The sequence below is a fragment of the Arachis stenosperma genome, chromosome 5, assembly GCF_014773155.1.
Source record: "Arachis stenosperma cultivar V10309 chromosome 5, arast.V10309.gnm1.PFL2, whole genome shotgun sequence".
Taxonomy (NCBI): domain Eukaryota; kingdom Viridiplantae; phylum Streptophyta; class Magnoliopsida; order Fabales; family Fabaceae; genus Arachis; species Arachis stenosperma.
Genome location: NC_080381.1, coordinates 123997810 through 124021686, shown reverse-complemented (window position 1 = coordinate 124021686; position 23877 = coordinate 123997810). Strand labels below are relative to the sequence as shown.

General features: G+C 33.4%; 2 protein-coding genes and 1 long non-coding RNA gene across 4 annotated transcripts; 2 read left to right on the top strand and 1 right to left on the bottom strand.

Annotated features, from left to right (window-relative positions):
* The first annotated feature begins 1192 nt into the window (after positions 1-1192).
* Positions 1193-5468, top strand: LOC130979270 (uncharacterized). Of its 2 annotated transcripts, XR_009086615.1 has the most exons (4): positions 1193-1346; positions 1432-1487; positions 1572-1631; positions 5410-5468. It is a non-coding gene; the product is annotated as an uncharacterized LOC130979270 (long non-coding RNA). The 2 variants fall into 2 exon arrangements; XR_009086614.1 differs by having other exon boundaries at positions 1200-1487.
* A 3311-nt stretch (positions 5469-8779) lies between these two features.
* On the top strand, positions 8780-13056 carry LOC130982840 (cyclin-dependent kinase D-3). Its single transcript, XM_057906957.1, has 7 exons — positions 8780-9236; positions 9533-9831; positions 9915-10023; positions 11172-11297; positions 11796-12031; positions 12120-12434; positions 12597-13056. The coding sequence occupies exons 1-7, from the start codon at positions 9132-9134 to the stop codon at positions 12655-12657; spliced, it is 1251 nt and encodes a 416-aa protein (XP_057762940.1). The 5' UTR covers positions 8780-9131; the 3' UTR covers positions 12658-13056.
* Positions 13057-14540: 1484 nt separating this feature from the next.
* Positions 14541-18880, bottom strand: LOC130982390 (protein DETOXIFICATION 16-like). Its single transcript, XM_057906381.1, has 8 exons — positions 18423-18880; positions 17303-17847; positions 16651-16737; positions 16483-16539; positions 16079-16317; positions 15050-15168; positions 14885-14971; positions 14541-14801 (listed from the first exon to the last, which is right to left on the bottom strand). Exons 1-8 carry the CDS (start codon positions 18693-18695, stop codon positions 14742-14744), a joined length of 1467 nt encoding a protein of 488 aa, XP_057762364.1. The 5' UTR covers positions 18696-18880; the 3' UTR covers positions 14541-14741.
* Between the last annotated feature and the right edge of the window lie 4997 nt (positions 18881-23877).

Below are 23877 nucleotides of genomic sequence, written 5' to 3'. Positions count from 1 at the left end.
GGTAAGGTTGGAAGGAGCACCCAAATTTGTGGGCACCCAATCCGCCTTACCCAGTGCGGGATGGGTTTTGTTCGGGACGGGTGTTCGAGCGAGACGGCATGGGGTTGGATTTATGGTGTACTTGCCTCTAAGGTTTGACTCATTTGTGCCTCCATTGCAAATCATAGCCTCCCCTCAGTTCATACCTGGAACCAAAGTCTCCTTCTTCTCTGCAGCCTAGTCTTGTCACCGTCGCTCAGCCTCTTGCCAGCCGCTGTTCAGCCCCTCGTTGTTGCTGTAGTGATCCCATTTTCTCTAACTGTGTCTATATCTTCCTCCGCGGCTGATCCCCTTGACTTCGCTACTGAGCTCGTTACCGGTCCCTGTCGTCGTTGCTGCTGAGCCCCTCGCCATCATCATCTGTAAGTCTCCCCCTATGTGTGTGTGTGTGTGTGTCTCTCTCTCCCTCGCACTCTCTCACTCTCTCCATGAGTCTGTATCTCCCGTTTTCTCTTCTTCTTCGAGAGAGTCATTGTAACAACCCTGATTTTCGAGTACATGAGATCTTTTCTGAAAGTACGAATTTCTCCGGAAGATCAGTAAAGGGAACACCTCTGTTATATCATCAAGCATCTCAATCCTCATTATCATTATGTCATCCTTAAGCTAGAACTTTTTATGAGGCAAGCTCGATAATGCAGTTACGAAGAACATAGTTTTGAACCGTATCGGTTAGGAATTTTGATCCGGTTTCTCGTAAGTAGTCTCTGTTTGACGAACCAGACTCGATTCATGAGAGGAGAGAGATAATAGTATAATATTATCATTATATTAGTATTATAAAATGCTTGAATGATATTATAAGGTTACCTGGTTTGTTTTTGTTAAAAACAGAAAAATCGGTTTAACCGGGTTTACGGTTTACTGGTGCAGCTTAGCACTAGCACTCTCTGATGACTTTATCAATGCTAAGGCCTCATTATACATGTTCTATTATCATAATAAATATGTTACTAGTGTCATTTATGCTAGTAACTCAGAAAATAATTTTTAGAGATGTTTTTACAAGTGTTCCGATACATCTAGTTTTAGTAGTTATACACCTGGGATATTTTAATATTATTTTAATCCACCTTCAAGCCAACCAATCACAACTCTCCTTACACCCCCAAGACACTCCAAGGCTGGTCATTTACTCCCTTTGGCCGAAAATGTGAAGAGAGAAAAGAGAGAAACTTTCATGACCCTTTAATCTTCAAAGCTTGATTTCCTCTGAACTAAAACTCAAATCAAAACTCCGATTTCACCAAAATGATCCTCTCTTCTTCATCTACATAACCATGTGACTTATCAAGGCTGGAAATAAGGTGAGATGGCTGTCTCCCTCCCTCTTCAATTCGGTTTTCAAGGAAAACCATGTAAACATGTGTTTTCTTGATGTTTTTCCTTAAGAATCATGCTTAACTTGACTTGAGGGCCAAGAAACGTGAATTTCCAGCAACTATAAGGTGATATATATCTTCCTAACATGCTGAGTGAGATTTGGTCAGTTGAGAGTTTTTGGATTTAAAGTTGTTCTTGATGTGATTTAGGAGGAAAAAGTGCTAAAGGACCACCTGAAAGTCTAACTGAATTAGGAGCAGCAAAACCAGGTAGGGTTTGACGAATTTAATCTTGATTGATTGTGTTTGAGTTGTGTAATCATGATATGGTTTGGCTGTGCTTGAAATTGATTGTTTATATGAGTGATTCTTGTTGAAAGTTTGTTGAAAATTTGATGAAATTTGATGATATTTAAGCTATGAATGTTGTTCTTGAGGGCTGCTGGAAAATGAAACCCTAGGCCTTAAATTGGGGTTCAATTTGTGTTAAAATCATGTAGAAAAGATGGGGTTTTAGTGGCTGGGAATTTATTATGAATTTTGGTAAAAATCGGTTGCTGAAAAGATTGAAAAACGGGTAAAAACAGAGAAAGAATCTGAAGAATTTATGAAGAACACGAAGAACACTTTGAGTGTGGTGAAGAACAATGAAGAACACCTTTTTGATTCATAAAAGGGCAAGGAAGTAATTATTTTGGTGTTTGAGGGGTTATTTTGTAATTTCTGAAAGTTAGGGTGGTAAAAGTAGAAATATTAAAAGTTACGGGTGGTAAAAAGTGAATTTTAAAGGTTAAAAGTAAAAGTGAGTTAATTTTCGAAAATTTAATAATAAAATAATAAATAATAATAAAATATTAAATAATAATATTTAATTAAAAATAATATTTTAATAAAAATAATAAAATAATGCGAAAAAGGCAGTTTTCTGTAAAAACTTTAGAAAGACAACTTTAAGTGCAGAATCTCATAATTACCTTCATAAAACACTTAGGGAGTGGTAAGAACATATTAGTGAGGAAAAGATAAAGAAAAGATAAAAAGTTGAAGAAAAGATAAAAATCGGAGAAAAAGTCTGTAAAGTTTTAATGACAGAAAAACAGACAGACATTAGTGAACGAACTAGGGCAACATAGTTAGTCCTTGAGTTGCGACTAGGGTTAGGTATAATATGAAAAGTTAAACTGTTTCAGTATAGACTTAATGAACCTATACTTGGGACAAGCTAACTATTCATACCGAAATTTACATAAGCTTTAAATACATACGTTAAGCAGAGAAGTCAGAGCAGAATAAAGTAACACAGAGAACATAGTAACCAGAACAGAGTAAAGAGATACGAAGGGAAAAGAGTAATATGATAAAGAGAAATGGCTTGAGCCAAGATTTTGTACAAGTGAAAGATGTAAAGTTTGTATCGTATGGTTGAACAAAGAAAGAGAGAGATATTGTATAAGAATATGTAACTGGAGATGAATAATGAGAATGATAACTTATGATGACAATTACACTGATTCTGTTGAGGAAAAGTATTCAGTTTATGAAATTGTTGGCAAGGACGTGGGTATTGTCCCGCTTGCGTATTTATGATTATAAAAGATAATAAAAAAAGCAGAGGGCCTGTTGAAAGGTCATTTGTTGCTTAAAGCAACCCAAGAGCTTCTGTAGGGAAACTAGGATACCTACAGCAATTTTCCGTTCACAAGAGCTTCTGTAGGGAAACTAGGATACCTACAGCAAGTTTCCGTTCCCAAGAGAATATTTCCTGCGAGTAGAACGCAGAGGCTGTCTCAATAGAGCTGCTAATAATTACATGCGCATTTATTTGAACGGAAAATCGTATCCGGGAAATCGGGAACTCGTGACCGGATAAATGTCGGGAATGCAGGTGCTAACCGACACATGAGCTCATGGCCTGTACTAGGACTAGACATGCATCATTCTTGTCTGCGCATCATTCTCTGTTGCATTCCTTTCTGTGTGTGATCTATTTCTTTGTGTTTGTCTGCTTGTATGCTATTTCTATGTTTTATTTTCTTGTATTCTTTTGTTTGTGTTCTGCTTTCGATTGCCTCTACTTTCTCTTTCTGTTTTTATCTTTTGTTTACTGCTTCGTTATATTATGTTATTCGTCAGTTAATCGACCCCAAATAAATGAACGTAACTAATAACCCCGACCCTACTAAGAACTCCCCAGTTCTTACCCCTTCTCTCTCCCTTCCCCCTTCAGATGGAAGTAAGAGTACCTTAACGTAGTTCGTTGATGATGGTTCTGCGAAGAGGATACTGCTCTAGATAGTCTTCTGAGTCTAGGGTGAATATCGTTCTCTGATTATACGTATATACTGTGAGACCAGCCAACGTCTGCACCCCGTTCGTATGCGCACTTTAACCTAAATCCTGTGTACGAGACTCCCGTTGTGTGGCTACCTGATGAGGTACCAGAGGGACGTCCTATGGCAATGTCTGATCGTGCAGAGGAATAGCAGATGATGTCCTACCTTTTGGTGACGTTCCACCTGACTGGAGTTTTGAAGACTTAGAACGTACTTTCCCTCGCTTTAGTAGTTTAGAGGGACTAGGCGAGTATAGAGTCTAGGCTAGCCTGGGTGCCAGCTTAGGGACTTCTTGAACAGGTCAGGACCTGGGGTGTTGTATGTATATATATGTATATAGTTATTATCTAGCTATATCTAGGGGTGTTCTAACTAAAAGTCTATACTTAGATAAAAGTTGGATCGCTGAATGTTGTTGACTGCTTGTGATGTATTTATGTGTAGTTGTTTATAACCGTTTTATCTGTTATTATTTGTGAATTGATTATAAATGATTATGTTTATTAATCCAAACGTTTAAAAAAAAATATACCTCGCAAATTAACCACGCTTTTTAACAACGAATCAGGCTCATATGATAAATAATAGATAATAATTAGGAAGACAAATTGGTAGCGCTCAATTTTCGGTATGATCTAGACATATTGAAAATTGGGTCGTTACAGTCGTCGTGGCTGTGTTGTTGCAGCTTCTTGTGTCACCGTCACCGAAGCTCATTTTCTCTGAGCACTTCGTTGTCTTCCTCCTCTATCTCTCTGTCCGGAGGTAAGTAAGTTCCCTCTCTCTTACATTATGAATGACACTTCACTGAATTTGCACTTTGCGATTTTGCTTCGTTTATATAATTTCTGATGTTGGGAGTTTGCAATAGTTTATATATATATTGATTGAGAATTCTTTATTATTTTTCTTGGTTTATATATGTTAATATGTGCAGTATTGATGTTGAGAGTTTGTAGTAGTTTATATGTGTTGATTGAGAATCAGGATCTTTGTGATTTTGCTTGGTTTATATATGTTAATTAATATGTACAGTATTGATGTTGGGAGTTTATGATAGTTTATACGTGTTGATTGAGAATCAGAATATTTGTGATTTTGTTTGGTTTATATATGTTAATATGTGTTGTGGGCCTAATTGCTTGTTGATGTTGCAAATAGTTTACTCAGTTTTTTTAATAGGTGATTTATATATAGTTTGCTTAGTTTTCTCAATTTTTTCAATATAGATCCTTTAAGATTATTTCATGATTATTGATTAGTAATGTTAGAGAAGACGCACAAAATAATAATGTTGCTCCTAATGATAATGGGATTGAAATTGAGAGTAATGCTAATCCAACTTCAGAAATTTCACAAGCAACGGATATATCATTTCATCTTTATTTATGTTAACTTTTTACACAATACTTTAAATTGCTATTTCTTTTTATTTTCAAGTTTAAATCTTGACTCTTTGACTTTTAGTGATGACGAAGGGTTGGAAAGTTAAGAATAAGGATTGAAGACTTATTTATATCTGATATTGTATTTTTTTATTATGGTGTTAAATTTCTAGTGATGAGACATTATTTTTATTGTAATTTCATGTTATTTGGCATTGTATGAATTTTATGTTTGTATCTTAAATTATATATGAATTTTACATGTTTATCTTAATTTATGTATCAATATGCAAATTTTAATGAGTTATTTAATTTTATATGGGAGGGTAGGGATAGAGTATTCTACTACCCGAGGACAGAAGTGGGGTGGGTAGTAAAGAAGATGAATGAGGGCGGGGCAAGGGTTGGGTTGGGCAAAAATCGCCCCTACCGACCCCACTGCCGACCCTAGAAATGGGTAAAGGGGAGAACGCGGTGCCTCAACCTTCTCCATCTCGCCGCACAGTTGCCGTCTCGTCGTCGACTCGTCTATTTCAACCAGCTCCTGCACCTTCAGCTTTACTGATATTGCGTCGTCTGTACCTCTATTTGCGTCGCGTCGTCCTTGTGCCTTCACTACTCTGCCAGCTCTCGTGCCTTCAGTGCAACCGGATCTAGAAGCGATTCAAGATGGAATAAGATGGCCAAACAAGCAAAAACGAAAAGGAGGAGCATGAAGTCGATGGCCTTGACTTCCTCTATTTTCCGGGTCAGTTTCCCCTTCTTTATTCAATTGAAGTTTGAGGCATGCTTCTTATTGCTATGTTATAAAGAAATCATCATAAATAGAACCATTTGAGACTGGAAAATAAATGATTTTAGGGTTTAAAAGTTTAATTTGTTCCTTTATTTGTTATCAAGCTGTTATTAATTACAATATTTTTTAATTATTTTAGTTTGTTGTCTCATGATTTTGATTTTTTTTATTGTTACTGTTTAGGGTTGATTGATGTTATTTAGGATTGATTTATTTTAAGTAGTTGCTGTTTTGTGGCTTTGTAAAATTGTTGACTATTGATTGATGCTTTTTTTCTTTTTTAGAGATATTGATTTATATCTTACTTTATTGGAATATATAATGGTTGGATAAACTATGAATTGTTTATTTATATGAGAGCGAATCAATCGATTCAACCTATAATTTATCAGTTGAACTAATAATCTAGTGATCCAATAGCCTGCCTATTCGATTATCAGTTTGATTCTGACAATTATGCATAAAATATATATTTTCATTAATAGTAAATAAGAAATATTATAAAAACAAAATAATAGAAGGGAGAGCAAATTTTGATTTTAGTTGTGTAAATAAATCACATTTCTTTTATACAAATTCGCTCTTGATGAAACTATATTATGTATAGTTTTCCAAAGGAATATTTTAATTTATTGTGGAGCTACCAATTCCTAAATTCTCGTCCTAAAATCCTTTATGGATGATAGTATATCTTGATTGTGTCTTTACCATCTATGCTGCCATATTAAAATACTCTCGTCTGACCTTTTAGTTTGTGTTTGTGATACGGAAATAATAGATAAACATAAAGACAAGAATTCAAACTGAATAAAAGACACATTAAAATTAAAATAGAAATAAAAATGATAGATTGAAATTGAGTACAAAGAGAATCACTCTACTTTTTACCCAATTTCTTGACGCAACAAGAAAGGGACTCCTCAACCTAACTTGTCAACGCCATAATTTGAAAATTGACTCGAAGGGACTCCTCAACCTTCTACTCAATTCCCCGATGTAATAAGAGAGGGACTCCTCAACCTCAATTGTGTACACCATGGTTTCATCACGAAACCGAAAAGGAGTTTAGAAACATCTAAAAATTCTATGCTCCCACTACAATAGCTAAGAAGGTATTTATAATCTCTTATTAGGTTAAAACAAAGAAAAACCCTAAAGCCCATAATCATAAGGCCCAATCTAGTAATTAAATAAACAAAATCAAAATACATTAAATTAAAATATTCTAAACATATAAACTAATATCTTCTAAATAATACTTGAACTCTTCATATCTCGAACATTTGAAGCATGTATCAGTTTGCAAAACTTTTATAAATTATTGAGAATAAAATAGCATCTCAATTTGTTTAAATTCTAAGATTTATCCTCATTCATGATTTTAGCAACTCTCGGACCTTGATATATATTCTAATTGCTTACGTTGACTTCTCTAGCAAACTAATTATCTTGTCATACCTTAATTTTCTTTTATTGTCCATGCTCTATGGCCTATTCCTCCTTAGAAATTTCTTTTTCTGGATCAAACTTAGCTATACTTACTAATAAATTATAATTCAAATATCATATATCCCTCTTTTTGAATAAAAGATTTCGAATTTGAGTATTTTCTAATGTAATTTGACCTCAAAAAAAAAAAAATTATGTCAATGATTTTTTTTTATTCTTTATTCTAAAATGAATTGTTTGAAAAGTGAATATCCTATATAGTTTATCCATTGAATTTGTGCATTGCATAAATTCTCAACGCCTCTTCAGTCAGATGTGTTATGTTTTAATAATACAAATTCTTAAAGTCTAACCCTTCCATCATTTTACTTTTATATAAGAACTTTCTTTTTTTTTTCCCTAAAGTATCCTATTATCTCTCCTTGGTGAGTCCCACCAAAATTTAACCATTTGAGCACATAATTTTCTTCACAATTCCAATTTTATGACGTCATAACAAAGGAAGGTATTGCTTGTAGTACAATTTACAACCCTTCATATTCTCGTTATAATTTTAAATCCTAACTAATGGATTAATACCCCTTTAGTGGGCCTGGTACAAATTAAAAATTGGGCTTTGAGTTGCATCAATCAAATATAAAACGTAGATTCAAGAAATACCCAAAAAAAAAAAAGAAAAACGTAGATTCAAGCCGCGGAGCGTTGTTAAAGTGGAAGAGGAGCTTACTTGAAAAGTGAGTTGTTTTAAAGTTTAAACATATATGCCCTATTAACGGATAAGATTATATTCTTAATTAATTAAATATTAGATATTACTTTTCTAAAATTAGCGTGATTCTTTTGAAAATTTATACAACCTGTATCATCCACACATAATAACGTTATATGCCATAGTGTTTAAATTATTTTATTCACCACATGCATATCGATGGTTATGGCGAACATCAAAAGTCCGTAATTAATAACAAAAAGCCGAAACCAAAATAATGCATGTGCAAAACCCAAGTGGATCACATCAATTAATGGCTAATAATAAAAGGACCGAACCCAACCTCATGATAACAAAAAAGTAACTCATGCCATGGACCACAATTTTCAGTGGTCAACATTAACATTATTGATCAAACAGCATTTAATCTAATACTAATAGAATAAGGAGGATTAGATTCTTAGAATAAACACCCAAATCTTTATCCATGTTAACTCTACAATTATTCACCATTATTATTTAGTTTTTCAATTTTCCTTTTCAAAAATCTTAAATTCTTAATTACATTGAGACTTAATTGACTAATTAAGTTTGACTCATATTGTGAATAATAAACATACTCCAACCTTGATACTATGATTAGTGTTAGACCTACTTAAATTTGTAATAAAAAATACAAAAAATAATAACACCAAAAACAATTTTGTGAACCCAGAAAAAGGAAAAGAGAAAAACAGTGTTATTAAGGTTGTGGGCTTCTATAGTTCTAGCCGTTGCGTTTCTCTCTCTCTCTCTCTCTCTCTCTCTCATAGGAACATACGCTCCCTGTTCCGCTTTCTCTCTCTACCCTCACACTTAGATTAGAGTACAAATGTCTCTTTTTCGATTAAGCATTCCAAATCCCAACCCCTTTTATAAACCCTAATTGGTTCCGTAATACTCCACTTGCGTGAAGTCTCAATCTTTCTGTTGAAAGACTAAACCCTAACCATTTTTTTTTTTCACATGAAAAAATGGTAAATTTCCCAATTCTTTGAGCTGAATTTCAGCAGTGAATAATTGATTGGTAACATCACAGGATCAAAATTTCGGAAGAAAATGGCAGAGCTGGATCCATCCAAGAAAGTAGCTGATAGGTATCTCAAGCGTGAGGTTCTTGGTGAAGGTACCTATGGAGTCGTTTACAAAGCCATTGATACACAGGTAGGTGCCCCCAACTTTTTCTAATTATACTGTGTACTTGTTCTGGTTTCTACATGTGTGTGTTTCAATTGTCAACAGAATCTTGTGAAAAAATGCTTCTTTTTTTTTGGGTATATTTTCTGGGTTTTTGAGAATTGACTCTGTAACTAAAATATGAAACTTGGAAGACTAGTTTCAATGTTAAAGAAAGTAAGTTATAGGATATAAATTTAGCTTCATAATTTTCATGCTTGAGTATATGCCTTGATGATATTGCTCTAGTGGTTGTAATAAAGATGTGTTCTTTGCTTGGACAGACGGGGCAGACGGTTGCGATTAAGAAGATTCGGCTTGGTAAGCAGAAAGAAGGGGTGAATTTTACAGCACTTCGAGAAATAAAATTGCTCAAAGAACTCAAAGATCCAAATATTATTGAGTTGATTGATGCATTCCCACACAAAGGGAACTTGCATCTTGTGTTTGAGTTCATGGAGACTGACCTTGAAGCTGTGATACGGGACAGAAATATTTTTCTTTCGCCGGGGGATATAAAATCTTACCTTCAGATGACACTAAAAGGTCTTGCAGTTTGCCACAAGAAATGGGTTTTGCATAGGTAGAGTTGCTGAAATTATCAATATCCCTTTGTTATTTGCATTATGTTCTGACTGCTGAGTAAGTTTACTTCTATGCTTTCAGGGATATGAAACCAAATAACTTGTTGATAGGGTCTAATGGACAGCTAAAACTTGCAGATTTTGGTTTAGCACGGATATTTGGAAGCCCAGATCGCAGGTTCACACATCAGGTTTGCTTTGTTCTGTAGAATTCTTCTAGGTATGTGGGAGCTAGCGCTTTGATTTAGAGGGCGTCCAGAAATGAACTCATTTATTTTGATAAGCATTCGGATTAGGCTGTGAGTGCTCATTAGGTTCCTTTCCAATAAAGTGAGCAAACTTTCCTACAAGTTTGATTGTTGGATTCCAGTCTGAAAGACTAAACATGGATGTACCATGGTACCCTAAATTCTTTAATTGTCAGTTTTTCTCACACAATGGATGTCTAACAAACTTAAGTGGATGAAATGGAGAGTGCCTCCGGTGTTATTTGTGATAAAAGAATACCATTTAAGCTTAAGAGAAATCTTTATTGCATGGCTATAAGACCAACAATTTGTCTAAAGACCAGATGGTAGTGATAAAAGGCCAATAAAAATGTTAGCTCAATGTTGCGGATAATGATGATGTTGCATTGGATAAGTGGACACATTAGACAAGATATGATTAGGAATGAAAACATTGTGAGAAAATTGTAAATGTCCCTACTCCCTATTGTGGAAAGCGTAATGTATCTTGCATTAAATGGTTTGGTAATGTCTAATGTGTAAAGAAGAAGGTCTATAAAACTCCCAGTAAGGAAACTAGATCAGGTGAATGGTAGCCCAATAGTTAGAGGCAGAGGGAAATGCTGGAAAACCATTATAAAGAATTAAGTTTTAATGGTTCCATGTAGACATGGCTTACAAGAGGATATTATGGTATTGCCTAAGCCACACATTTGGTACAAGGCTTGGTTGTTGTTGTTGACTTTTACTAGGTTTTAGCTTCAAATATTTGTTGTTTCCTGATCTTGTGCCAAACCTAATGAGAACAAGGAAGAAAAGAAAATTTTGTAGTACATACTTGAGATTGAAATATAAATCCGCCGAGCTTGAGTGTGTGTGGACTGTGGTTCTCTATGATAACCACGTATTATAATGACTCGGGAGTATATTACAATCTGTTGAACCACTTGCAGCTTACTTAGGACTTAGAAGTCTTTCCTCCCTTTCAGTTGAATAGTCTCTTCTAGAAGTTGGCTTCTGCATATTACTGAACACGAATGTTTAATCTTTGTGTTTTGCATTTTGCACTGTTAGTTGATCTACACCATTGACACTTGCTAATACATGAGTAGGTATTTGCTCGGTGGTACAGAGCACCCGAGTTATTATTTGGTACCAAGCAGTACGGGGCAGGGGTAGATGTTTGGGCTGCAGCTTGTATTTTTGCTGAACTACTTCTTCGTCGTCCCTTCCTCCAGGTAATCAAGATTGTCATGGTGACTAAGTTACACATGGATATAATTATAACTATGGCAAATTGAGGAAACTGGTTTTGATTCTGAAATAGACAAGATCTCCCCTCCCCCCCCCCCCCTCCCCCCCACAAAAAAAAAAAAAAAAACCACCAACGAAAATAAATGACCATTTATTTGGAATTTTAACCATTTAATCCCCCCAAACTCCTTTTCTTTGTTGACTTTGTGAATGAAACCATTTATTTCATTTATCTAATCCACCCTTCAAATCTGTTTATAGAGCCAGATGAACACTTCAGAGGTGTTGACATTATTAGCCATCGATTTTTTTTTCCTCTTCCATATTAAACCTGCCCTGGCCCTGATATGTTTTTGTGTAGCTGTATTTGTTTTATAATTTCTAGCAGTTTAGATGCTATCTATTGCATTGGTTATTCATTTGTTTGAGTGCTGAGACTTTATTCTTCTGGTGTTTTATTGATTGTTGTTCACATTTTGTAGGGTTCAAGTGATATTGATCAATTAGGGAAGATTTTTGCAGCATTTGGAACCCCATCACCTGCTCAGTGGCCTGATATGGTATATCTTCCTGACTATGTTGAATACCAACATGTTCCTGCTCCACCTTTGCGTTCTTTATTTCCAATGGCAAGTGATGATGCTTTAGATTTGTTGTCAAAGATGTTTACATATGATCCGAATGCTAGAATTTCAGCTCAGCAGGCATTAGAACATAGGTATGTTGCTTTGGCATTCCATTCAGAAGGGGGGGATGCTATTTGTTATTCCTTTCTCCCGCATTGAATCTCTGCTATTCCTCTTCAGGTATTTCTCTTCCGCACCTCTGCCTACAGTTCCAGAGAAGCTTCCAAGACCTGCCCCTAAGAAGGAATCTAAAGCTTCAGATGTCGATTCACAGGATGGTCCTACTGTGTTATCACCTCCAAGAAAGTCGAGGAGAATTATGCCGGGGCGTGATGGATTTGAAGGAAATTCTTTGCAGGAAGATAAGTTTGATGACAATGCCGGTAATTTCCGGCAAACAGTAGCTGATAATACAGGAAAGAATGGGCCAGCACCGATGTCACTAGATTTTTCTCTCTTCGGATTAAAACCTCCTAATAGACCTACAATTACAAGGTAAAATGAGGATATTGAACTAACTAATCTTTTCATATAGCCACAGTTTCCAATGATGGCCGATTTGACAATAAAATATACAAGTTTGCATATTGATAACCTTACCTAATATTAACTCTGTTTGTAAATCATGTTAATTTAGTTCTTGATTTTGCTACGCAGCGCTGACAGATCGCATTTAAAAAGAAAATTAGATTTGGAATTCGGCAACCAGAATGACTAATCCAACTTGACCAACATAACGAGTGGTCCGATGAATTTGAGGACATGCGGGGAATGTAAATCTTTTGATTGTGTTGTTCTTCCTCGAATCTGCCTACTCCATATGAAGCTACTACTGATGTGTAGATGTTTCCGAGAGTGAAGAAGTAGTAGTGGCAACACAGAAGATTAGCATCTCACTATTGTAGTTCAAAGACAAAATAACTATTATAGGGGAAAAAATGATTGTTTTATAATAACCATAATCTCTCTGTATTTTAGTTCTTAATTCTTTTGTCCACGGAAGGCCTTGAATGTGAGGGCATTTTCTTGAGCCCTTGCTTTATCTGAATGGAAAACACTAATTTGTTATATTCAATATAAATGAAACTATTGTTGTTTCACATACTTTTTGTATCGATATGTACTTTAATGGGTGATTCAATTCTAGATGTTTCAGTATACTTGATATTGTCCTTGTTTCATTGAATATTTGGTCTAAAAGTTGGTATTTTGTTTTTCTCTTCCTTTGCATAGTGTTTGCCGAGCAGTTCCTTTTTTTGGTGTGTCAAATTTTTGGTATATCTTTTTGGGCAATTAACACAAACAAATTAAATAACCTTCAATATTACACCAATGTCTTGAAATAAGATTTGCCTCCTAAATCCAAATTGAATTTGGTCTAGTGGTTAACTCACTAGCCTGCTTAAGCAAGTGTCGGGAGTTTGAATCCTTCTTGTGCATGCAGCAACTCATTAACTAGCGACAAACTCTTAATAGAGTTCAATATCGCGACAGATTAGTCTTTGACTTATCGGATTGAGCGATACGATGAGAAATAAAAAAAAAAAGATTTGCCCCCTAAATAAATCAGGTTTATGATTCGATTTACCTTAAAAACGAGCCAACCATACAATTCGAATTCAATTAATTCGATTTACCTAATTCATTCATTCATTTTATATTCATATATTGTTATAATTTTTAATTATACAAATAAAAAAAACATGATTTAATTAACCTATGTTCCTAATGACTTGCATCATTTGCTGAAAAATACGAGTCTATAAAAAATACACTGCATTTTTATAAAGTTTAAAAATTTTTATTATGTAGTAGATAACTAGATACGTAACAAAAAATTTTTATAGACTCATATTTAAACTATAATAAAAAAAAAATTTAACTTTATAAAAATGTAATGTATTTTTTATAGGCTCATATTTTCTATCAAATGATGCAAGTCATTAAGAACATATTAACTAAATCGTGTTATTTTATTTGTATAATTAAAAATTATAACAATATATGAATACAAAATGAATGAACGAATTAAGAGGCAACACTTTTAGTAAATCGAAACAGCTTATTTCGAATGACGTGGTGTATGATTCTCCTTTAATTAATCGAATTTGCTAACTTCGATTTACTACGCTGCTCCAGCTAAATTGAATTCGATATACATAGAGTTGGTTTAAATCCGAGTTTCATTCATTCAATTCACATAGAAACCATTTCGGACATGCATGTAAGAAATCTCATTTCGGACATTGGTGTAATATTGAGGGCCACTTAATTTATTTGTGTGAATTACCCTATCTTTTCTAGGATAAAATGTTTTTTATCCCTAAAACTTTTTTTAAAACTAAACATTTAATTCAATTCTGTTTCTGTCAATATTTGAATAAATTTTAATTTTAATTTTATCATTTAAATTTATTTTAAATTCTAAGTTTGCCCTTATCTTCATCTGTTTCTTTTTTTTTTTCAATTCTGGAGCAATGAAGAAAATCAAGAACGTTGCTAAATATAATAGGTCATAGATGTATATAACCCTTGTGTTCAGCCAAAACTACAAACCATTAATCCATCGGAATAAAATTCTCTAGAGTGAGAAGGTTGATATATAAGAAAATAAAATCTAATAATTTATTTTATTATTTTATTAATCTTTCAGTTTGGAGAATTTTTTTCCAACTCAACCATATATAATTGCATAGTGAAGCTAGAATTTTCTTTTCTAAGAATGGTGACAAAGTTTGCTTTGCTTTCTTCGAAAAAATAGAACCTACTGAGAGTGTGCGTGGATATGACATTATTGCAGCTTCATGAGACTATACTGTCTGGTGTGATTGAATCAAAGACTCTATCTGTAGCCTTCTTTGCCTATAACAAATAGTTATATAGCCACATCAGCACCCATCATAAAATAAATAAATAAAAAATGAAAGGATGAAAAACTACTTAACCTCTTGGTCCCAATCAGTTCTTATAGTAATGGTCAGTAGAGAAAGTACTTGAACAAGTAGTGCACATATGATCCCTAGCCATAACCCCTACACAGTATAATAAAATCAGGTGATTATACATATGTGTAACAAAGGAATGAAACTTGGTCTTTTTTTTTTTTTTACCTTGCCGCCAATATGAAATGTAAAAGCCAAGAGAATAGCTGATGGAATCCCAACTAAGTAGTATGATCCCAGATTCACATATGCACCAATTTTCTGCCAACCACATCCTCTAGCAGTGCCTGCAATTATACAAGTTGACACAACGAATCATTCTCCTAACTCTGTCAATTCTCTTTTAGGTAAAGATTCACATGCAGTTGTTTTCACATAAAGTTGATAGTTGAAAATCGTTAGATGATAATTTATTCAAACTTGTCAAATCATCTAACGGTTCTCAAATATCAGTTTCACATAAAAACAACTGAGTTTCACCTCTCTTTATGACATTATCATTTTTTGGTATATCATTGGATCATTTATCTTGATATCTTATATTTAGATGCATTAATCTAAGGATGTACAAAAAAACGGAATGTTGATAGAGCATAGTCTCACTAAAGCATTCTTAATTAACATTTCACTGTAAGTTTCTTTTCAAGACTTCCTTTTTAGAAAAAATTAGATCCATTAATTTCCATTTTCTTTTTTCATAGGGAATAGAATGTGATGCCATTCATATATTTTATGCAAAATTGATTACGGAATCAAAAGAAGATCAAGTCCTAGGATTGTAGTTGGTGTTATCATCTTGTGTATTACAAAAATGATATTTGTACACCAAAATCAGCCACTAAAATTAGCCACTAATGTATTTGTGCATAAATACATGTGTGGTATAATTTATTTTCAATGTGTATTTGTATTCCAACATGTATTTTATACTGGTGACTGACTTTGCTGTCTGATTTTAGTATAAACGTAGTATAGTCATGTTTATTAAAATACAAAATCACTGTAGTTTACATCTTCCTTTCTATAATTGGTTGTTTCAAATCAAAACTTCCTTGTCCTGTTTCATTACTGAAATATGCCTCTGATTAAAAAAGAAAAAATCCCGAGTGAAAATGTAAACTAGCAATTTTCTCTTAAAAAATGTTGGGAGTCATTGACTTGTAGCAATTAGATTTGGCCAAAAGGACGAGAAAAAACCTGAAAGAACACATTGGAGTCCATCAAGAAAGTTGGATGTTGCAAGAATTGGCAGCATAACTGCAACATAATCGACCACTTCGCCTTCGTTACTATACGCATAGCCCCAAACATGGCGAATTAATATTAGCACTAATCCAACTATGAGTCCCTCAATAATGGCCATTACTAACACAACACACACTGCTAAGCGTGCAGTCCTGGGATTACCAGCTCCAAGTTCATTCGAGACGCGAGTGCTGAAACAATCACACAACCATTACCAGGAATACATAATATGTCACGAAACTAAAAAGCTTAAGCTGATAGGAAGAGGCAAACGAATAGTTATATCTGTAACAGTATATTAGTCAGTTGAAAGATGAGTATTTGAATATTAGTAAGTTGCAATTATCATGACTAACCTTACAGCTCCACTGAGTCCAAAGGGTATCATCCAAACTGCTGCTGCTGTATTCAAGCTAAGAAACAAACAATGGGGTGGTCAAAACAATAATTGTTACAATAGTTAATGCAAGTTATGTGTAGTACTGTAGTATGATTGAGAAAAGTATCTGAAATGAGAAACCAACCAAATAGAAAGAACTGATGTCTCCAATTGTGGATTTGGAAGAAGACCGGAAAGGAGAACCATCATTTCAAATGACCACATTTCCAAGCTGTTCACCATAACAATGGTAACAAAAAATTTGGAGTCAATAAGATCTCAACAAAGAGTCAAAACTTTAATGTTTTGAAAAGGTAACAAAAAATGCATTTGGTTTTGATTTAAAAAAGTGCATTCTTAGATAACTAACTTTTTCCGATCTATATCAGTCAATTATTTTAAGATTATTATATCTATCTTAGATTCTAAATCCTAAATCATAAATACTTAACCATAATTCTAAATTATAAACCTAATACTAAAGTCGACTAATATTAGCTAACTAAAAGTTAGTTTCTGTACTTTTTCCTTAAAAAATTATAAGGAATCAACTTTTAAGTAGTCAACATTAGTCAACTTTTTTTTTTTATTGTAAATGATTTTTTTTAAATCTTTATTTTTAGAGAATTTAAGATTTAGAGTTAGAATTTAGGATATAAAATTTTAAATTTATAATTAAAAAATGTTGCCTGATGTTAACCTAAAAAAGTTGGTTCCTTAATTGAACTCTTGGGTTGATATCCAAGATACATTAGAGTTATGAATGTAGCCAAATTCTAAAGAGTTGGATATTTTACCAAACCATAACAGCTGAAGGAATTGCAAGCCTAAGAAATGAGGGAATATTTTGAAATGCCTCTTTAGAAAACCCTGACCAAGTCCTTGCACAAGAAGGAGAAAACTTGACATAAAGTGAGAGCAACAAAACATTGATCCAATAAGATATAGAATTTGCTATGGCAGCTCCTCTACTCCCCAATCCAGATTTGAACACCATAATCCAACAAATAAGGACATGTAGCAAAGTAGTGATTCCAGAGCAGAACACCATTGGAAACACTATGTTCTGTGTTTGCAAGAATCTGTTTAGGCACTGAAGAAGGCCATAAGCAAACAGGCTTGGAACCATTAACTGAGCATAGCTTCCTGCTTCTGTAGAAATCTCAGGATCTTGGCCAAGAAACATCAGAATTGATCTTGTGTTGATCCAAATAACCGCGAGCGGAACGCTGACAATCATGAGAATCAGCATTGCTCTCTGCATGTGTATGCCTAACATTCTGTGCTGTTTTGCTCCATATGATTGCCCACATAAGGTGTCCAAGGCACTAGCCATTCCCACCTGTTTAAAACACAAAACCAACTATGATCCATTCTCTATCTTCATTACCATCCACGAATTTCATCCGTTTCGAAATAACTATCAATTTAGATCAAATATTACCTTAAAAAATCAATATATCTAGACTAAGAATTTTGCATAGTTAAATTACTCTATCAGTCTATATAGTTTAAGTAGATTTGTAATTACAAACAAGTCCTTTAGTTTAAAAATTAATCCTTAGTCTTATACTATTTTAAATTTTGTAGTTAGGTCTTTGCCTTACTAAAAATATTAAAGTTATTAGAAAGAAAAGGGTGTTCAACTTAGCCCGGGACAAAATGGCATAGGAACTCAATTGAAAGCTTTTAAATTATAAAGACTTAATTATAAATTTGGTGAAATTACAGGAAGCAAGGACTAATTTAACCTTAATTTGCTAATGTACCATTTTGTAACAGTACTTGATAGACTAAGTTTGTAACACTTCACAATGTTTCTTCTTTATATTGAATCAATTTATGGTCAACCAATAAAAACATAGGATCCAATGGAATATATCATGATATGAAACATGAAAGGGAAAGAAGACTAACCAATAAGCTAAAACCTGTAACAGAGGCAAAAGAAGTGGCCATTGAAGCGCCGGAAAGCGCCAACTCGCCGAGATGACCAACAAACATGACAGATATGACTTGCAGGCAATAATTGAGCAAGCTCACAGACACCAAAGGCCCTGAAAGCCATAGCTGCTTCTTCACTTCTTCAACTACCTCACTCTTTTCTATTGATTTTGCTTTGTTCTGCTCTGCACAATCTTGAATCAAAGGAGAATGGAGAGACGCCTTTTGGTGTTCTTCTCTCTCCATTGCCCTTTCTTGTGTCTGATGAATTGGTTACTTGTGAACTCAATTTATTTTCATAGAAAATCTTTGATTTTTTAGATTTTTAGAGACATTTAATTTATAGTTGGAAATGATGGGTCCAAATGTCACATGTAGCAGAGAATAACTTTGCAGAAGATCATCATACACATGCACAAGTTTCGGTAATAGTTTACTACTAGTATATAAAAATACAAAAGTGATTATATGCTTTATTGAAAATTAAAATTCATATAAAGGACCTTACACTTTTTTTCTATGTACTTAGAAAATCTGCTCAGGTCATTAATAAAAAGTTATTTCTCAACGACTCAGAATAAAATCAATAAATGAGTCGTCATAATTTAAATTTGGGTTGTCTATTTTATATCTTAAAGATGCATGTTAACATTATAAATCGAGAACATTTTTATTAAAAATATAAAAATATAATTTTTAATGTATTTATTAAATAAAAATTTTAAAATATTTTATTAATAATATATTTATTATGTATTCTTAAGACATATTAGATATACCTTTTAATTTAAGTTTAAATTTGGAATTTAATTTGTTTAATCTTAGTTTATTATAACCATTTTAATTTTCAAGTGAGTTAGCTAAATTCTAATTATTATTATTATAAGTTAGGAAAAAGTTGCCTTGACTGTACGTGATTTTGAAACATATAACTAGGAATTTGTATCCACGGAATAATTCTCAATGCATCCATATATAATTCATAAACTATTCTTTCAGTCTTTGATATTTGTTTGTCATGTTTCCTTGATGCAATCTACGCAGTAGTCAAGAAAAGAGAAATGTATATGGTATCTTGTAGAAAGAAAGATCATTAATAGTATAAATAAGTAGTATAAATGTATAATGTTGTATGGCTGGCGTGGATTTGTGTTACATGGATGTCTATTATTCATAGAGATGACATGGGTGTGCCTAATACGACAAATGTGGATTAGGAAAGCCAAGTCATAGACGTATCTGTGTGGAAATGAAAAAAGGGAGATAATCATAAAACAAGGCATGCTTTTATTGATTAAAAAGAATCATACAAAAAAGTCCAGCACTGGAGTAAACAAACTTGGATTTGGGTATTCGTCATTTTATTCAGAAGTCACATTGCTGACCAGATACCTTTTGTAATACGACATCTTTTGTTACTCTAAATTGAGGCTCATTAATTTAGATATGCTTTATCTATGTGTGTAACCCATTGATATGGATTAAGGAGGTGTTTTACAAGAATGTGAGGACAGCTTTTGACCGTACCATGGAGTAAGAAATTGGAGGGAGAGAGTTGTGTGTCCAAAAAAATGAGGCACCAAATCGGAAGGTCCGAAATGTGAAGGAGGAAAAATTTTGAATTTTACGGTGATTTAATCGATCCTTTGATTAATTTTTTTTTCTTTTTTTTTTGGTTAGAAAATGGACCTTCTAAATTCTTCTCTCACAACTCCTTGGGTCCGAGTTCTTCTTTCTCAATTTTCTGGGTCCGAGTTCCTCTTCCTCTGACACCATAATGAAGTAAAACACCTGCTTACTTCATAATGAGGCAATACACCTACCTCACCTCCATATCAAAAATAAAAACAGCTAAATTGAACCAAATTCAATATAATAAGTTAATTTTTGGGTAAATTACTGTAATAAACCAAATGTTTTTCAAAATTAAAGATGTAGTTTGAGATTATGAGTTAACTAAAGTATCATACAGTGATGGATATAATATGAATTTCATTAAGAAGTGTTGGTAGAAAGTTTACTATAGCTGTGATGAAATTCTTTCAATCAGCTGTTTTACCTAGGGATGCGAATGTTACTTGGGTAAGGGTGGCTTTGGCGCCAAAGTTTGTCGGAGTTAAAGAAATCAAAGACTTTAGGCCAATTAGTATGGTGGGTTGTGTTTATAAGGTTATATCAAATGTCCTGGTTTGGAGGATGCGGAAGATAATGCCAGGGTTGATAGAAAAAACACAGAATACGTTTGTGCAGGGTAGGAAGATACATGATGGGGCTTTGATTACATGTGAAACTTAGTAGTGGCTGAAGTTGAGGAAAAAGAGCTCGGCAATTAGTAAATTAGACTTCCAAAAGGCTTATGATCAAGTCAAGTGGAGTTTTGTGGATATTGTTTTGCAGAAGATGGGGTTTGGCCGTAGATGAAGGGAGTGGATAAAGGAGTGTGTGTTCTGCGTCTATGTCGGTCCTAATAAATGGCTCTCCCTCTAAACCCTTCAAAATTGAAAGGGATCTATAACAAGGGGATCCTCTTTCTCCTTTTCTATTTGTCCTTGCTGTGGATGTTCTACATAGGATGATTAGAGAGGCGGTGTGGAATGGACGCATTACTCCGTTGTTGGTTGGAAGGGATAACATTGAGTTGTCACATTTGCAGTTTGTAGATGATACTATACTTTTTTACCCTTCTGAAGAAGACACGATCAGAAACTATAAGTGGTTGCTGCGCTGCTTTGAGATGATGTCAGGACTGAGTATCAATTTTGACAAGTTCAGCTTGATCTCGGTTAATCGTGAGCAAAGTTGGACACGACAGATGTGTCGACTGTTGGGGTGTAAAGAGGCATATTTACCTGTTAGATATCTTGGCATTTCTCTGGGGGGAATTCGAGGCTGGTCAAGACCGGGAAACCAGTGATTGATAAGGTAGAGGAAAAGGTAAGTCTATAGAAAGCAAAGTCTTTGAATAAAGCGGGTAAGTTGGTTCTCATTAAATCTGTTCTTAATAGTCTGCCTATTTACTATCTCAGCTTGTACAAAATGCCAAAGGCAGACAAAATAATATCCTTACAGAGACGCTTTTTATGGAGTAAGGAGGACGGGAGGGACGGGATGTCTCTAGTGAAATGAAAAGTTGTATAGGCCCAAAAAAGCAGGAGGTTTGGGAGTTGGTGACGTGGTAATTCAGAATACAGCGCTTCTGTTCAAGTGGTGGTGGAGATTTTCGAAAGAGAATTGTCCACTTTGGAATAAAATTGTATGTTCCTGTAATAACATGAATCATTCTGAAATGATTTGTGATTAATTTGTACCTACAAGAGGGGGTCCTTGGAATGATATTTGTCAACTACAAATCAGGGAGTCACAAGTGAGAGAGAAGATGATCAGAGGCTTGGCTATGGAACTAGGAGATGGCAGGATAATCCGCTTCTGGGAGAATAGATGGTTACCTTGTGGTGTTCTGAAAGTTCCTTTTCCAAGATTTTTCTCGGTCTCAAATCTTCAAAGATCTGTCATAGGGGATTATGGGTTTTGGGATGGGTTAGGGTAGATTTGGAATTTCTAGTGACGACGAGAGTTATTTCAGTGGGAGATGGAACTAGTAAACCAGTTTCATGCGGTTCTACAATCAGTGAAACTGACAACTGAAAGATAGGACAGAGTGATATGGAAATTTGATAAAAAAAAAAAGGTGTTTATTCTACTAATTCCTTTGTGCAGGTATTGCAGGCAAATGTACTTCCGGCGGATATCACAAGTTATAGCTTCACTAGTACTATTTAGAGAGGATTCGTCCCACCAAGGGTTGAGTTGTTCACTTAGTTTGCACTAATTGGTAGGGTTAATATAAGGGAAAGACTGTGTAGATTAGGTGTTATTGACCATAATGATAACATGTGTATTTTATGTCATAAATCTATTGAAAATGCTTTTCACTTGTTCATTGGTTATGAGCTCACTTGGCATGTGTAGTGTGCTTAGTTGTTCGCTCTTGGAAGGATATGGACTATTCCAGGTACGCTCAAGCAACACTATGAAAGTTAGACGGATATATCAGCAAGAAAGATGAAACGGAAGCGGTGGTTGGTTGGTTTTTTTGCGGTCATCTGAACAATTTGGTTAGAAAGAAATAATAGAATCTTCAAAAATCAAGGTTCAAGTGTGGTGGATATTATTAACATATCCTTTGCAAGTTATGATGAGTGGATTGGTGGTGAATCATGTGGTTGTTAATGACAATGCCGGAGATGGCTAGGGATTGTTATTCAAGCGTTATGAGTTTTTGTTTCTTTTCTTTTGCTCTATCTTGTTGTGTTGAGCTTTTTTACTTAAAAAAATTACTCAAATCTCCCAAAATAAAAAAAGGCTACCTGAATGTCCAAGTTGCATTTTTATATAAATCGAATTGATTAAATTTGATTTATGTAAAATGGTACTAAATCGAATCCATTAAATTCGAATTGCATGCCGCAAATTGTCTATACACAAAGCTAATGGCTTCGAATTCTATATAAGCACTAAATCGAAACAATGAGAATCAATTTTTATTTGCATGTAAATCAAACCAACTCAGTTCGATTTAGACACGTGAGCAGCAGTCCATGGTAAATCGAAGCCGATTTAATGGTTTATGTAAATAGAAACCCACGATTTACAAACAACATCTCCCTCAATAATTTTCAATAAGCATAACTAATAATCATTATATTTAATAAATAATTTTTTAATTTTAAAATATTATAATAAATATAAATATATAACTTTTAAATAAATTTATATATTTATTAATATATAAAATTATATTAAATTTTTTCCTTTTAATTAGAACAAATATATATTTATTAATGACTCATTCACTCAACATATTCTTTTAGTACTTTTTTTAAATACTCTCAATAATAATAATAATAATAATAATAATAATAATAATATTATTATTATTATTATTATTATTATTATTTAATAATAATATTATTATTATTATTATTAATATTATAAATAATAATATTAATAATAATAATAATAATAATAATATTATTATTATTATTATTATTATTATTATCAATTTTTTATTTACTTTGTTAAAAAAAGATCAATAATTCATACATAATAATCTTATTATTGAGAGTACTTAAAAAATGCTAAAATATGTTATTTTATATGTTAATTTTAATTGAATAAATAAATATTAATTTTAAAAAAATATCGTAATTAAATATTTTGTTAGTTTATTTTTTTAAGGCATGGAATAAAATAATTTTTTTAATTTTTAAATTATTATTGATTGAAGAGTATTGTATTTGAAATTTGAGTAAATATGTTTTTTAATAAATTTATTTATATTATACCACAAGAAAATATTTTATTCCATGCAAAACAAGGGCATTTTACTTGAATAAAATTATTGAAAGGATTGTTTACTCAAATGCAA